The 17105-nt window shown below is 41.4% G+C and overlaps 1 protein-coding gene across 1 annotated transcript in view; it reads right to left on the reverse strand.

Moving 5' to 3' along the window:
* Positions 1-192: 192 nt before the first annotated feature.
* LOC105256488 (cytoplasmic polyadenylation element-binding protein 2) overlaps positions 193-17105 on the reverse strand; it is a 125881-nt gene continuing 108968 nt past the window's right edge. Inside the window, exons 4-8 of the mRNA XM_011266431.3 lie at positions 5937-6197; positions 5740-5852; positions 5236-5628; positions 4893-5003; positions 193-4497 (exon numbers count right to left, since the gene is read on the reverse strand). Of these exons, the coding sequence (XP_011264733.1) occupies positions 4381-4497; positions 4893-5003; positions 5236-5628; positions 5740-5852; positions 5937-6197 (995 nt within the window). The 3' untranslated portion in view covers positions 193-4380. The remainder of the gene's footprint in view (positions 4498-4892; positions 5004-5235; positions 5629-5739; positions 5853-5936; positions 6198-17105) is intronic.

A 17105-nucleotide genomic window follows, 5' to 3' on the forward strand; every position in this document is an offset into this window, starting at 1 on the left:
CTCTCTTTCGCTCGCTCCCTTTCTCTCCTACTCATTCTTTCTATCTTTCTCTCTTTTTTTGCTTATTTCGGTCTTTCTCTCTTTCTCGCTCGCTCGCTCGCTCTCTCTCTCTCTCTCTTTCGCACGATTTACGAGAACGTGACTCGTATGTAAAATTGCACTAACTACCTGCTCGTTTCATTCATTTTTTCACCTAATTCTCATTGCGTTCTTCGCTCCCTCCCAGCTCGCGTTCTCTCTCCCTCGTGTGATCTCCGTTCTCCGTTTCGCATTGATTCGAGCTTTTGTCGAGTGCGTAAGAGAAAAAGGTCAATTGTGTCTATTTAGAATATTGCGATAGTAACGGATAGAAAAATTCAATGTATTCGCTCTATATCAACTAATTTATATGTGTACAATTATATACCCCTAGTGGTTGTCCTTTTAGCCAATCTCCTTCCCTTCCCCGGAAACCTTTGCCGCAGGCGACACATTCGACGAGTCGTGGTCGAGGTCCCCCCCTGCTCTATCGCACCGCAGTTTCACTTGTCGCTCATTTTGTCTGTTGTTTCTCCCACGTATAGCCTCTATACATCGACACAAATTCCGTCTCTCTGCCAATGTTTAATCGCTTATACCTGCCTCCCCTCTCTCTACTGCTCGTATTCCTTATTATCTTAATAGGTTTCCTTTTTTTCACTATACGCGACTCCTGTCCACATTGAACGCACGTCTTCGCGGATCGATTGACATGTTTTTTTTCTTTTTAGACGAAGGGACGGAGGGTCGTCGTGGAACGCGGCCGCTTCTTAGTAGCCTTCGCACCATTTCATCACCTTACATATGATAACGCGGTTCCCCCCCGCACGCGCGCAGTGCCCTAATAAACGCCGCCTAATCTCTAACACGGCGAGACAAGATATATACAAAAAAGAGTACCAAAAAAATAAATATATATGTGTATATATAGATGTGGAAATTACATTTCTTTTTTTTTGTCTCTTCCTCGTTAGATTCGCACGCGACGTGATTCGTGATCCGTTGGTCGTATCATCGCTTGTGTGTGTGTGTGTGTATGTGTGTGTCGTGTATGCGTGCATGTTTGCATATTGTGGATTGCACAAAGTCCGATACGTGTGCAGAAAAAGAGTATCGCGAGAGAGACTCGTCATGCGAGGTTAAACTACGTCTTCCGACTGTTGCTGCTGCTGCTGCTACAGAATGTGGCTTTTTATTTTTGTCATCTACGAAGCGGAACAAACAACGTTTGCATACTAATCCCGAGCATAACGCTTCCCAGCCCTCGATCTTTGACCGTCTCTAGAAAGAGACACTGTCGACTGAATGACCCGGCTATTGTCGAAAGTATTATTGTGTGAGACACGCTTCTTTTGCACAACAAAAGCGTCACTCGAAGTTGACCAACACCCGGTATCTAAGCGCCAAACGTGCTTTCTTCCTCCTTTTCTATTGCTTAGTTATCAAAAGTATCCTACGTTATGTACCAAAGATATCGTGATCGGGATATTTTCGATTCTAATGGCGTCGAATCGATTCAGGAAGCTGTGTTTCGCGAGTAAAACGAATCGAAAAACCCCATCGATTAGATCTGCCCGGGTCACTGTCGAATTCGGTGAAAGGACGCGCGTCAGGAAGCGTCACGCTTATAAAATTACAGAGATCCTCCGATTTGCCCAAGAGACTCCCTTATACCGAAATCATCGAGAACATAATCTGCGATAAACGGCATCTCGGTTGAGGTGAGAGCTTTCCTCGTTCTCTTTCATTCTCCCTCTATTTGAACTACGGCGAGATTGCATTTGATTATATACACCCAGCGAAGAAGTTCGTTTATTTTCAAAGGGATTAAGAAACGTGCACACTCGCGGTCGCGATTAATAAACGCCAGTTAATTGATTAATCTTGGTTAAAAGAGGGGGAGTTCGGTATGTATGTACAGGGAGTGACAACATACGGCTCTATATAATATACGAATCTATTAATAGTGTTCCACGCGAAATGCGACACTTTCCAATCATCTATCGGACGTATGAAGAGAGTAATTAGGTACGATCATTCTAGATATATCGCTGATTTAATTTTCCGTTTATGCGAATCACGATTTTTATATCGCTACTTTGGTTTCGAGAAACGATATCCCCTCCCCCCTTCCATCTTAAAAAAGATCCGCGCGGTACGCTGCTCGTTTCCCGAGGAAGAGGAACGTACGGGCTCATAGACGTGGATATTCGATACGTTCCACTTATTATCGAACGTTGTCGGAGAATCGCGCACGCGTTTCGTGAATACTCGCTAATCGTCTCTCGTGAATATCGCGCAGAGAGTGGTCGTTTATTGCACATAAAGTAAAGTAGTAAAGTCAGGATGTAAAATTTGTCCTATACACTCTCGCGCTGTCTTGTTCCTCTTTCTCCGCGAGCGAATAGCGGGCCGATTTCTTTTTCCGTTTGCCTCCGACTCTCTTTGCAAGCGGACGCGCGCGCGAGGCTCGTTTCATTTCCCATCGAGAATCGTTGAAAGTCGCTCGCACCGGTTTTGGGAAAATATTGGCAGAGAATCCGATACGGCTAGACTAGGCTAGACAGACCCGGACAACACCCGAAGCACGCGCGCGCGCGCGCATCAAAAATTGAACTACATCAGTTTCAACGGTTTCTGTTTACAACCCTTCTTCTGTCGTCTAAGTGACATATTTTTTTCCTTCCCCCTAAACCCTCGGTTTCCCCGTCATTTATGTTTCTTCTTCGCGTTTGTTTTCCTCTATACTATTTCTCTCTTTCTCTCTTTCTCTCTCTCTCTCTCTCTCTCACTTGAATAAGTTAATTAGTAAAAAATCATTTTCTTAAGTGCCTCCCTACGAGCGCGCGGTTACGTTATCCGCACGAGAAACGTATTACACAACGCACCTATGTAACATATTTTTAATAAGTCCTTAATAACTAGAGGAGACTGTGTGTGTGTGAGATACAGAGAATTACCTAATACACAGCGGTTTGAAGCGTGGCTTTTTTCATTATCGATTAACATCCAATGCGAATGATTCGCCTCTCTTGATGTCGTCTCTATCCTCTCTCTTATCATTCTCTTCCGTGTTTTCTATCGCCGCTCGTCACTTATACGTTTCCGATCTCGCGCTTGTTTCTCTCGCTCTCTCTCTCTCTCTCTCTCTCTCTCTCTCTCTCTCTCTCTCTCTATCGCACTCTCATCGCATGCATCATTCACATTTTTCTCTCCTCTTTTCGCACTCCCTTTCTCTCTCACTCGTCCATTCTGACAATACATTTTTGCGTCAACTAAGATATTCGCGATTTTTATGAATATTCATCACGGAGATCACTTTTGTTCGGAACTCTTCGCAGAGAAAACGAGTCTTACTCGACGAAACATTATTCGTCCACGTCCACCTAGATCGGAAACCAGAAATTCCACTAACCTAGGTAGACGATACAGACTCCTTCGTTTTTCTCTCGATTTGCGGCAATCGAATCCGGAAGAGAAGATTCGTAGCGGATCGAGACGCGCGAGGCGGATCCGAATCGCAATCACGCTGCTGGCACGATTTCGATAAATACTCGAGGAGAATGAGCGATGATCGGTGTCGATGACGCGGGGTTCGAGGGCGGCGGCGGCTGCCCTCTCGCTCGCTATAGCTCGCTCCTCGAGAGATTCACGGTAACTAAGATACTCGATCTCTCGGACAGAACCGGTGCATTTTACAGCGCAGACAGATAGGATTATATGTGTACGAATAATTGATATACTGAGAATTCGTGTCCGTTTCCTTCTGAATCCTGTGTCTCGGCGTATATCTCTCTTCTTCTTCTTCCGGCTCGACGATATTGGCTCGGCGTGGTTCCGATCATTCTCTCTCACTCTTTGTTCCGACTGTCCAAAGCCGACAAAGTTTAACCCGACGATGACACCGATGCGATCGTTCACGTCAGCATGTCATTACAGATGTAAGATCAAAGGACGGAGCGACGCCGAGAACCTGCATCGACTGGCGGGCAGCAGCGGCTGGTTTCTTCCTCCAGTATAATCGGTATAACTTGAAGTAGTAGCACAGTGGAGAAGTAGTAATAGTAGTAGTAATTTGTAGTAGAATAGTAGTTGTGGTAGTAGTAGTAGTAGTAATAGTAGTAATAGTAATAGTGGTAGTAGAGTAGTGGTAATACGTGACGATCGAGTGGTAATAGCGTAGTAATAATAGCGGTTTTGAGGCTGTGTTCTTGTTGTAGGTAAATAAGTAATTAATATGAAGGGGGAAAGGCGGGGAGGTGAGGGTTGGTTGGGGCACGTGAGAGGAGGGTGGGGAATATTGGTAGAGGTGGTAGTTAATTAGCTAGGGCTGCGAGATAATTAGGGACAACGCAGCTGGGGTTAACACCAGCGGAAAGGCACGGCTCGAGGCCGATCCGCGCCCTCCTTCACCAGCGGCTTGTGGAACTCCCGACCCGGGCGGGAGTGGATAGTTGCCCAGCAATGCTCGCAATAGTACTGAAAACAGAAAATATAGATTAGACACAGTCTATATCTTTTTTCATACATCATTTGTTTATATTAATAAATACGTAGAATGGAAAAAAAACATTTTTTTATTAATTTAATGAAATATTTGTATCTAAAAATTTTTTAAAATAATTTCTTAAAATAAATTCTTCTGCTTAATTTGTCGCGCAAAAATGACGATTTTAATTTTGAAATGTACGAAATAGAAATGTGAAATTTTAAAAATTATAAAATTTGATTTTAACGAAGTTCTCTTTCATGCAGGAATCTTAAAATTTTAGCCTTATTGTTAGATTAATCGAAAATATAATTATACTTTACAGCTTTTTTTATTTAATAATAATGATGAGTTGTATGTTACAAAATTGGTAACTGAAATATACCTGTAGGCAGGTGACGTTGGCGCAAAAAAACGGTGCGAATTTGCCTCCGCAGCGCTGGCCTTGACATTCGTCACACATTTGATCGTCCAGAACGTATGGTTTGACTTCGACCTGTTTGAAAAAAATCGCGATTAGCGGAGGAAGGATTCGAACAAGAAGGAAGCAAGTTCTTGTAATTTGTAAAAGGTATGCTTCATAAATAATGTAACGAAAAAAATCAGACTTGCTTCTTTCACTCGTGCTCTAAATTATCATTGTCGTACCGATCTTATTTATTCAAGTCATCTAGTAAAAGAAGTTATTAAAAACATTACAAGTTATTAAAACTTTTTCGCATTCATACCCTTTTGTCAATGTCGCCGTGCTGCAGCTGTACGAATCTGGCCGAGATGGCAGCTATGTAGCTTTGCTGATTACTGAAGGCGACCCGACCGGCTCCTTTGGGATACTTGAGCTCAGGATCGGTGTCGATGCCAGCGTAACAGACACCGCCGTAAAGTCGATCCATGATCATGGCGAGCTCAACGGCCTTGAGCGGCCGCGGCACCCCGCCAACGAAGACCGTCTTTCGCGGGTCGAGCGGCATGGAGGCGTCCAACACAAAGTCGGCATCGCTCAATCGCCATGGTCGGATTTGCACAGGTTTATCCTTAATCGTGGGTGAACTTACGCACAAGTAGAGCTTGTCCTCGTCCTGAATGCAGGCGTCTATCAACTGCTGCACCGAGCCCTCGTCCTGAAATATCGAATAACATTTTATGAAATTCGAGTAAGTTTTTTATAACGAGCTCGACCATCTTTATAAAAATGAAGAATAGAAACGGAAAAAGCATCGTATATAATATACCTGGAAAAGCAGGAACGCGTAGCCCTTCGGTGGAAAGTAAGATTTGCTCTCTGCCTTGTGTGGCCAGTCCACGACCAGCGGACCGAAGCGGCGAAAACTGGCTGTGATTTCATCTGTCATCAAAAATGCGTATATAAATATAATATATATATAATCTTCTCTACGTAATTATTCTCGATATGATGCGATCCAAGTACCTTCGTCAATGTCAGGTGGCAGCCCGCCGACGAAGACTTTCCTGGAGAAACGTTCGCCAGTCTCGCTGCCCTGACTGTGAGGACTGCTCCGACTTGGCGATGAGAGCGGCGCCGCTTGGGATGCCGTTATGCCACCGCCTACGCCGACGCCGACTCCAACGCCAACTCCGACACCGACGCCGTCCAGCTGACTCGGCGCGTTCGGATCTTCCAGCAAGGTGCCACTTTGCTCCTCGAGACTCGGGAAGAACGGGGATTTACCTGGAAAGAGACATTTCCACGTGAGCAATTTTGGATATTTTGAAAAATTTTCGCGAAACTCAGAGTACTCGATAACACATGTAAATCACGCTGATAGGAGATACGGTTTAGCGAGACGCGTTGACGGATAATCGAGGGGAAGAATAGCATAAAAGAGGACATAATTGATGGATAATAAATATGAGATTTTACGGCGATGCATGGAACGGTGAATTTGAATTAACGATCGGACGGCATGCGTGAAACGCAAGATCGTTATAAATCGTCCGCGGAAATCAAGGTTCGGATCTGACATTCCTTCTCCCGGATGTTTCATTATGCAATTATGCGGATCACATAATAAGCTACGGGAGAGAATTATGTATTATATACGCGCGACGAAAACGATGGAAACAGATTTTGACATCTTTTTATTTCTTTTTTTTTTGTGAAACCGGAAGTTTTGATGTTGCACAATTGAAATACAGCCTCGTAAAAGCATAATACCGCTTACGTAACGTTCTCGCTCTCGATGACAAATAGGGGATTTCTTTAAAATACCGCACGAATGAGTTATTTGATATTTTGAAAAGAACAACGTTATAAATATTTAGCATCGATTTGAGAAATCAATCAACGATAGGCTCGCGGCTCTTAGTTTCTTTAGATTGAGAAACTTGAGATATCAATTAAAAATAAATTAATTAAAAATAAATAAAAATGAAAAAAGAATAATAACAATAAAAAGAATATAAACTAAATTATATCAAAATAAATAGAAAATTACAATGATTAAAAAAGATAAAGCATTATGAGTGTTTACGCATTTTAAAATTATTTGTAACCAAAACTCAAATTTGCATATCAGAAGAAACTTTTAAAGAAGCATTAGCTATTTTAGACGTGATATGACTATTATTTGAAGAAATATACCCCTGATATAATAATTCCCTCGTTTTAAGCTTTATGTAATACATAATTATATGTATGCAGTTTTCTTAAATTGCCGCGAATTACAGTTAAATATAATTATTAAATTATATATTTTCTTGAGAAGAGGGAAGGGCTTTGAAAGTTGAGCGCTGCGGGCTCGAAAGAAAGACTCAGAGTCTGACATCGTAAATATCGGTAATTTGACGGCAACTGCGCGCGTGGGGCCCGTCCATTTCGGAGCAAAATGGTCTCGCGTGCACCACAGATGCACGTGAACACGATGCACGCGGAAGATCACGCGCGCAACGGCCGGTCATTAATTATTCGCGCGGATAATCGCGGCGAGTCGACAAACGCGAAGGAGAGCAGATCGCCGAGAGCTCGATAAATTCAGCGAGAACGATCGCGGAAAGGAAAGTCGCCTTCATCGATCATCGCGAAGCGAAGAAGTGGAGAAAAAAAGAGCGGACTCACTGTATCTCCTCCTGATGGGAAATCTCGCTCTCCTGATAAACGTCGCCATCGACGCGATCGTCGCGATGATCGAGATCGCGAGCCGATATATTCGCGAGATTCGACGCACTATCTGTCTGTCGCTTCTCGGAGGCGCTGTTTGTTTCTCCCGTTTCGTCGTTAGGGGAGAGAGAAAAAAAAAGGAAAAACAGTAAACAGAGTGCAACGCACTTTAAATGACACGTCGCCGGTTTTGCCGAAACAAGCGAACCGCGTCGTCAGCGTGCTCATTTTTTTTTCGTGCCATTCCGATCGTATGCATCTAACCGGAAACATAAATACGAAGGGCTCGTAGGGTTTAATATTTGCGTATTTCGGTTCGGCGACAAGCATGACCCCGGGATTTTATTTATTTACAAATGCAGCAGTATTATGTATATATAATGCCGTCTGTTATACACACTTACACGAGCTGATAATTATTTTAAATATATGTAGGTAATCACGCATGTGAGATAGGAATATACGGGTCAGTATATATACAGGGTGTCTCACGTCGAACGTGATACGTCTCGGCGGATCAAAGGGGGAGAAGAAAATTACGGGACCCTTATCATAAATATATCAGTTGAAGTTAATGAAGCATTAATTGATATTTATGGGACTTGTAGAGGGGAAGAAAATACAGGCAGAAATTGTTCGGAGTACAGGCGGAACATACCCTGTATATTCCCTGGTAACAATCAACCGATGACTTTTTTTTCACGTCAATGTTTAATGCGCGCTCGACGTGCGGACGAAATTATTGCCGCGAAATTGCGGCACGAACTTTAACTTTCGTATGCAAGAGGCCATGAGGAATTACGTAAGAATCGATATGTACGGGGGCGAGCGTATACAATTTACACCCGTAATTTCACGTGTAAGATATTTAAGACACGCCGCATCACCATCCGATCGGATCTCCGCGATTTTAATACATCGCATCCATGCATCTTCAGTGCCGTTTGCATAAGAATTTATGATGCTATTTTATGACTTTGTGTAGCTGTGCTACAGAATTTTTATTGTTGTATAGCCATATCTCCTGCACATCATTTATAGGAATACTTAGCACTCTGCAATAGAAAAAAATTCTTTCTTTTCTTATCAGAATTTTTTGCATATTTTATTTTTATTTTAAAAAAATTTTTTTTATTTTCCATGTTTGAGTCGATTAAAATTTGTTATTTATAAGAATTATTGAAAAAATGTAGTCTACCAAACTAGCCAGAAATTTAGTTTATTATTACGACCATATGGTTGTGGTCCTTATCAAGTACATACTGCAAAGATTATAAATTGATAAATTAATTGATAGTTTCAATATATAACACGCTCAACAAATTAAAATGTAACAATGTTAGTATACCGAAGCCATAAATCAGGAGACCGGCATAGACGATGATCTTATAAATTGCACAAATCACATTAACAAAAACGTTATTTATTAAAAGATTTAAAATAGAGAGAAATTGATGTGTCCGTGAGAGACTTCGTCAAAAGACTAAAAACAAACGCTATGAGACGGGACTATGTGACCTTTATTATTTTATCGTAAATATTATTTAAATTATCTGTGTCTTTCTGTAGGTTGATTAAATTATTATTAAATTGTTATTTATGTTATTCTATTGACAAGTATTAAGTTTGTACATCGAGACAAAAGTTAAAACAATTCTATTACCTTTCTTATAAATAATTCTTATACATTTCGATTTATTAATTCCGCGTTTCCGATTCGCGGCGTTAATTCTTTGAGTGAATAGTACTTTACATTGTGTGTCATGATATCGGCAACATGGTATGTGCTTTCGACTCTGTATCTTACATACATTAACATAAATAACATTTTGAGCGCAATCTATAATTCACTGGTGAAATATCGATAACACGTAAATGAACCCTATGAACTCGCATGCGAGGATAAGCGAATGTGCTCCGAAATATTTCACGGTAATTTTACCGATATTTTAGAGCTCGGACAGCACTATAATTAATTTATATATTCTAATTTGCGCGTATTATATGGTGCTATGATATCACAGATCGTCTTGATGTATAAATGTCTATTTTTCGATTTGATCGAATTGATAACTCTTTTTAGCGAAAGTTTAATTTTAGGAATATTTGTTTACGCAAAATGTTACTCGTCAATTTCGTCAGCGCATTGTCTTTATTGCGACGAGTGTGTACATTTCGACGAAGCGTTTCGAAATTCTTTCTTTGATTTCGCGATTTCGCTGCCCGTAAAGGAAACTCCATTCGGACCATGATATCTAGGTCAATCGTTCTGGCGCTTCGGTGGCAGTTTTAAGAGCGAGGCTCGCGTGGCGAAATCAAAATAACAGCGTAAAAATATGCCGATGCAAACATATAGATGTTTGAATTCACGGATATTAAACGTAGATTTACGACGATACTTACTGGAACTTATTATTATTATCGAAAGTAACATATTTTAATATCTAGATTATCTTATATGCACGTTAGATTTGAAGCTTCGGACTCATCTCTTCAAATTTCAAACAATTTCGTAATACAATATTATACTCTTCGGTTTCTATCGGTTATCACGGCTTTTCATATTTCATCAAAATGCAAAATCGAGAGAAATAATCCAGAATCATATCTGCTTTCAATATGTATGATACGTATGCATTTATGCGGCGCACAGGGTATTTCAGATTGAAAAAGTATCTTAAAAACTCGATGCATTTTTATGTAACATGTAGAATACCTCAGATTTGAAAAATATTTTAGAAACTGATTCTTCGTGACAAAATTGAGACGCGAATTTTCGCGAAAATGTAGAACTAACTTTTCAACATAGCCTCGTAATGAAGATTGGCAAAAATTAAAATAAAAGGTGTAATTTTGAGATGTTTAAATCAGGTAACAATTACGGGTGAGACCTAAATAAAAATTACGCAGAACAAATTTTAAAAATGCAAGAAATATCTCGATAAAAAAATAGCGCAAAAAAACAGAGGAACAGAGATACAGCTTACGCATCCTAGATTAACCTGAAAAAATACGCGAGAATACAAGCTATTCGATACTCTAGCAACTTCTGGACGAAACGGAAGCCACGGAGTATCCTGGCGAAGCCAGACAAGAGGCGATTGGAGTCCTCGCAGACTGATTCGAGAAAACTATGCGCGAGGATTCGATCCTCTCACCCGGCGGCGTATCTCGCTAGTTTACAAATTAGTCGGAAGCCCTGTGTACCGCATAAATCGTCTAATTATCCAGAGAACTGACCCATCGAGCTCGATGCCGCCAGCCTGTCTTCGCCCTGGACACGCGTCCAATTACTGCCGGGATCAATGACTTTCCCATCGCGCGCGGTTGTGTGTATACGCGATTGCATTTATATCTTTCCCCGTGGGGCTCGCCGCCAGTCAAAACGCGACAAGCTGTTTTTCTTCATGCTCTCTCGTTTTTTTTTTATTCTCATAAATTTGCATGGCTCCGACTTCCCCTCGTCGCTCGCAATCAGACTTCCCTCCTTCTCCTTCCCTTAGCCGTTTCACCTTCTCGTCACCAAGGGAGACACGGAAGGAGAGGGAGAGAAAGAGCGAGGGACAGTAAGAAGGGAATAATCCGGGAACGAACGGGAAGCCAACTATGACGACGAGGACGATGATGACGCGCATTCAATCTGATTGCCGACGAGGAAAGCGGGAAGAGAGAGAGAGGGACTTCTCTCGTCGAGATATAGAGGGGGAGAGATCGGGGTATTTATGTCGTTTGCCGTCTCTCGCCCGTGAAGTGGATTCGGTATGTCTCTCGGCGCAGAGAGATGAAGATTCGTATGACAATGATCAAGAGACACTGCGCGATTATCCTCCGCGCGTAGGAGGAACGTGCTTGGATTAGCAGCAGGTGCGTTCATCCCTCGATGAGACATGAATTGCGTCGCTCGAAAATTAAATTTCCACGCGCGTTGCACCAAGTGCAATTACATATTATCTGTAATTTATTGATAATTATTTAAATAAATGCTAGCAATACTATACGAATAATTAAATATTAATATATTAATACATATTAATAAGTTATATAATTATAATAATATAATTGTCATTATAATATATATAATTGGCTCAATAAATGATAATATAAGTCTAGCTGTTTGAGCGAAAGATCAAGTTTCGTAAAAAAATTTATGATATATACATTTATGTATTTGGATATATTTCTGTAATAAAGGAGCTGTACAACGGTGTTTCGTGATTTACGGATGCGGACGCGAACCCCGCTTCCTATCTTCTCGATTCAGTAAGATTATGTTTAAATTATGCAGCCTTCTTAATCTCTCGGTTCATCTTAAGCTACCGAAATGAGATTTAAATATTGCTCGGAAGAAAATGCGTGTTCTGTGACCCTCTGTCGAGAAAAACTAGTCGATGATATTAGAAAAGTAAAGTTGTAATCTAATAATACAAATTGACGGTATTGAACGTTCGCTCGTGTTAAATTTATATAATTTAACGGAGAACCGTTCACGCCAATATCAATAGATGCAACATAATTGCATAGTCATAATTTACCTAACGGCTCACATAAGTAACACCGCAGGATACCGTAATATGTGTCAGAATTTTGGGTCGACGCTACCTCTGTCGATCTTTCTTACGGAAAATACAGAAGGAAATGTATTTATCGCAATCTTTAATATATTCTAAATTAAATACCTGGATAATTAAAATCGAATCCAAGCGCGGATGAAACTTTTGACGTTTATTCGCATTTTCAAAGTTTACAGTTTACGAGAAAGCGAGTGCCTACAAATTGAATAGCCTCGTCTTTGATAATTCAAAAACTACCAGTGTACCTCGGCGGCAGTCGCTTCAGTTAAGGGACGGTCTCAAAGAATTTTCCGTGCAAATTGAAGAGCGGGGACTCCCTGCATAATTTCCTCGCGACAGAAATTAAACTCGAACGCCGCCTGCGCGCGGAGCGCACACAATGCGTTCTAAATTCTGCCTCGGACGTACGGTTACGCAACGCTTGCCGTGCTGAATAATGCTGCGTCGCTCGCGTGAATCTAAAATCGGCAGCCGAGGAGTCGGTTGTCTCGTTAGAGATTGGATTTGTATGCGCGCGACGCCATCCGGGCTCCGCGTGCAACGCGTCTCTTGCCAATCGGACGAAGAAAGTGCAACCTTGCGATTCTCCGAAAAGAATAAGTCCGACGTTAATAGCGCGCGACGCGAAATTCGACTTGCGAACATCGCGGCCATGTAACGCTATTCTTATCATCGTTGCCGAGAGCGTGATTTGTCGCGTAATTTATTCGCGCACGTGGCGTCGCTCGCGTCCGTTTGCATCTCGAGCAATTTCGATTTATTTCAGAGTTCACGCTAGTTACATTTTAATTATGCAATATTCAATTTAAAGCGTACGCGTGTCGGCAAATTGCATGTAATTATATTTAAAAAAAATAATATTATTAATTATGTATAGAGAGGACGTATAATTAATTCGCGCTTCGCGTTTAATCGCGTGTGTTCCGACGACGGATAATTCCTGAGAAAAGAATTATAATCGAGGAATTATTATTGGCGCGCGTTGATTACATCACATGCAGAAATGTTTCTCGATTATCCGGCGACAGGCGACTCTTCGTTGCTTTTTCAAGCGCGAAACGTCTCGTAATTCAGTTTCCGCGTTTATGGGCTCACGATTTATCCGGCTTCTTCACCGTACAATTTCACCTCGTCGTCATGCGCGGGATCGATTACTCGGTGTGCCCCAAGATACGACGAGGGGACGGTCTGGAACTTCTCTCCCGCTCCTCTCTCGTGATCCGCCATCAATCATTCCGCAACTTTTGCGGAAGCCTCGATTGCGGGAAGGGGACACGACTACCGTTGCCGGCGGTAATTTTAGAATGCTTTGTCGACCGACAAAGGCACGCGCTCCCTCATCTCTCTCTCTCTCTCTCTCTCGTTCTGTCAACGCGACGATATAAAGCGTCGTCATCGAAGTAATGAAATTAAATTTGTAAATAGCACTCTTCTTTCTCGGTCGCACAAAGATTACCGTATCTCGTAAAAATGCTATGGTACTGGCATGAGTCGAACGTCAGGCTACAATTCTCTTTATAAGGAAGTATAATAAAACTCGTTAAAACGGATACGGATCCACTTGCGTTATAACTTGGACACGAATATGAACTTGTTTACGTGATATTAAATAACAAACGTCGCCGAGAAATTAAAGTCAAAGGTAAAATGAGGCAATTGGAATCAACACACGTGGTAATTGAATAAACAATTAGCGTAATTCCGTGCATCTCGTAACGATTGCGACAACGATCGGATTGACATTTAAATTATAATGTCGTTAAATATACATATTGTTACCAAACACACGCGTCATGCAGAGCAATAATAATTGCAATGCACGTGCATGCGAATAGTCCCTGCGAATAGTCGCTTGGCCGCGGCTGCACTTGTTCGGATCGTTTATTTATAGGACGGAGGAGGGCAATATCGGTCAGCGCGATATAGGTCACATCAATACTCGCGGCGAACACTCGATCCGGGGTTAAGGGAAATTATATCCTTGCGGTCACATACATCTTTCTCTTTCTTCTCGATCAGATTTATAACGTGAAAGTGATCGGAGAAATATCGCGGCTAGGAACTTGGCGCTTCGACCGCACTTGTCTCTAATCGCTTTTAATTAATTTATCTCGCCGGAATTAATTTATTCCTCCCATTTATTAGTAATACTATTCGAGCAACTTTCCAAATATGTCTATATCAAAGAACACTTAAGAACAACGGATTAAGTTGTGCGCGATTTATCGCGTCCTGACAGAAGTACTTAGCGAGGCAATACTTGGAGTTAAACGCGGCATTATTTAACGAGTCATCGTAGCTATACATATTTAGAGATGCAACGTATAAAAATGAAGGAAAAGACGAATGTTTGAATATTTTCTCATCATAAATATAACCGTTAAAACGATTATAAAATGAAACTTAATCTCTAACGTAGGGATTTATTTTATAACAAGGTGGAATTAAGCGATATTCACGAGAGTTCCTTATGCTCCTCAAACTCGGTTAAATTTCCATTTGCGGTTAAACTACAGCTTACAACTTTGATTCAATTTGCGAACAAATTCTTGTTCCGACAACTCTATTCAGACTGCAATTGCTGCGCTACGCAGTCGAAGGCAGGAGTCGCATCGCGACCAGGAACACCAAATTCCTCGCAAACCACAGGATTTCGAACAGCCTCGATCGCGATCGATGGCGAGAGGAGAGAGGACTAAGGAACGCGTTCCTCTCTATCACGGGTCAACAAATTCGGATCTGTAGGTCGCATACCAGGGCGCGCACACCAGCGTTCGCGATATCGGCACGAGAAACGTGACTAGCACTGGCTGGCTGGTATTGATCAGATGTATACGACGAACGTAACCGGGGCCCAGGCCCGCGGCTCGGTTCCCGGGCCTCGGTTTCCCATCAATCATCCCGTAACTCCGACAGGAGCTTCGATCGTCAAGGGCGAGGCCGCACTTGTGCCGAGTTAAATACGAGTCTGATTTGTTCCGTCATTATAATTGCGCAACACCTAAGAAATTCATGACAAGACCATGAAATTTTTTTTCTCAAATTTATACGAAATATACATAAATGAAATCGCAAACAATGATATAAAAATACTTTAAGTTTGTTTAAATAATATACAATTACATCTATATTTACTTAAAAAAATAAGGAAAAAATATAGTAAGATTGATGAAACGAAAATTGAAACGATACATTGTACACGTAAAGAATTTTGAGCTTTAAAATTCTCTTCTTAAAATTGTACTTATTATTACGTGTTCAGAAGTTTAAAAAAACGAGAGATTTTTCTTTTTCCAACATCCGGTTGCAAAAAATATTGCATTACATGAATTTAACTCGAGTGAAAAATGTCGGAGCAGCGTCAGACCGTGGCTTCGAGTGGCTCTAAGACTCGTGACATACGAGAGCCGCACGCTCTCGTTCGAAGGCCGACCTACGAGGGGGAGGAAACACGTAGGAGGATATCGCGTGAACAGGGGGAAGAGCGTGGAAGTGTCTCCGGTGCACAGTGTGGGTTCGTACGTGCGCGTGATAGACAGAGCGCAGCTAGGGAGAGACTTTAGAGCCCGGGGTTCGGCACTCTAATCCCGGCGCCTTTACCCGGTTTTCAGCCCCCTTTACCCGCTTTCCCCCGCCATCGCCACCCCAATCCCTCCCTCCAACCCCTTCCGTCTTCTATCGATCTACCCGTGCACCGAGTGCAGCTCGGTCGGCTGGTACGTTGCACATCATCGCCGCCGGACTCGCAAAAGCCCGGTGCTCTCGTGTTGGTTCCGTGACAACAGAAAGGTACGTTGTCGAATGAAAAGAAAGGAGGATAGAGAGAAAGAGAAAATTTTTCGCGCGCGAACAGTATTTTATCATCATCCAAATAAACAAATATTGATGGAATATAATTCAGCTTATTAATCTTATAAATCTTTGCAGTATCTTGCTACTAAAACAATCTATGAACCAATTTAACTTTCATTCGAAAAATTTTGAATGTAAGTTTCGCTCGATGAAACTTTGTTTTAAATGCATGATATATAAAGTTAAGTTAGGGCTCGTTCTCCAGATGGTATCCCTACGATAAAATGTAATTACCAAACTAGCTATGATTGACAAATAATAAGATGTTGCAAATTTTTATGAGGAATTATAATGTACGCTACAAAAAATATACCGATGAAATATCTAAAGAATTTATTGTTTTGATTATTATGCGTCGATTAGACGATTTGTTAAAATTTATCAGATCTGTATTTCGCGAAGTGGAGATTCATTGAAACAAAGAGAAAAATTTTTCGCAGGAAACGAGAAAAATGGAGGAACACGAATGATTATGATCTAATTATTTGATACGCCGAAGAGAAATGTCTTTGACAGACCATGCACACGTGTTTCCATAAATCTCCAGCTTTTTCTCATCGTTTTTCTCGACGGTACGTGATTAGGAGCTTTTATCAATGTTCGTAGAAGAGATTGGACGGCCGATTAGAAATAGTACCATTCGTCAACGATCGGATCCCAAAATCAGATCAGATCTGCTTCTGCGATTGCTGATCATACATTTTGCTTTCCAATATATATATTTGGAATTTGGTCCCGTTGTTACGTTTCATTTAGTTAATCTCTCTGATTTTCCATCCGAGAGAAAGATGAGAAAGGCAAAAGAGAAATCACGGACGATCGGTTTAGACATTCGAGGGTCTCGTGTCGATACCAATAACGATAACATCTTTTTAACGTCACAAATGTGATAGTATTTGTATGTAATCCTGCTGATTTAAACTACGCGATGTCTCCAAGCCGATTAAGCTCGTTATTGGCGTATTTCGGCGGTTTCACTTTTGTAGGATATGTTTTATAGGAAATCTTTAATACTCTCTTTTCCCAATTAAATTCGTAAATGTACAATGTTACGTAA

Source organism: Camponotus floridanus, unplaced genomic scaffold, assembly GCF_003227725.1.
Source record: "Camponotus floridanus strain SB8 unplaced genomic scaffold, Cflo_v7.5 scaffold1, whole genome shotgun sequence".
NCBI classification, from domain to species: Eukaryota; Metazoa; Arthropoda; class Insecta; order Hymenoptera; family Formicidae; genus Camponotus; species Camponotus floridanus.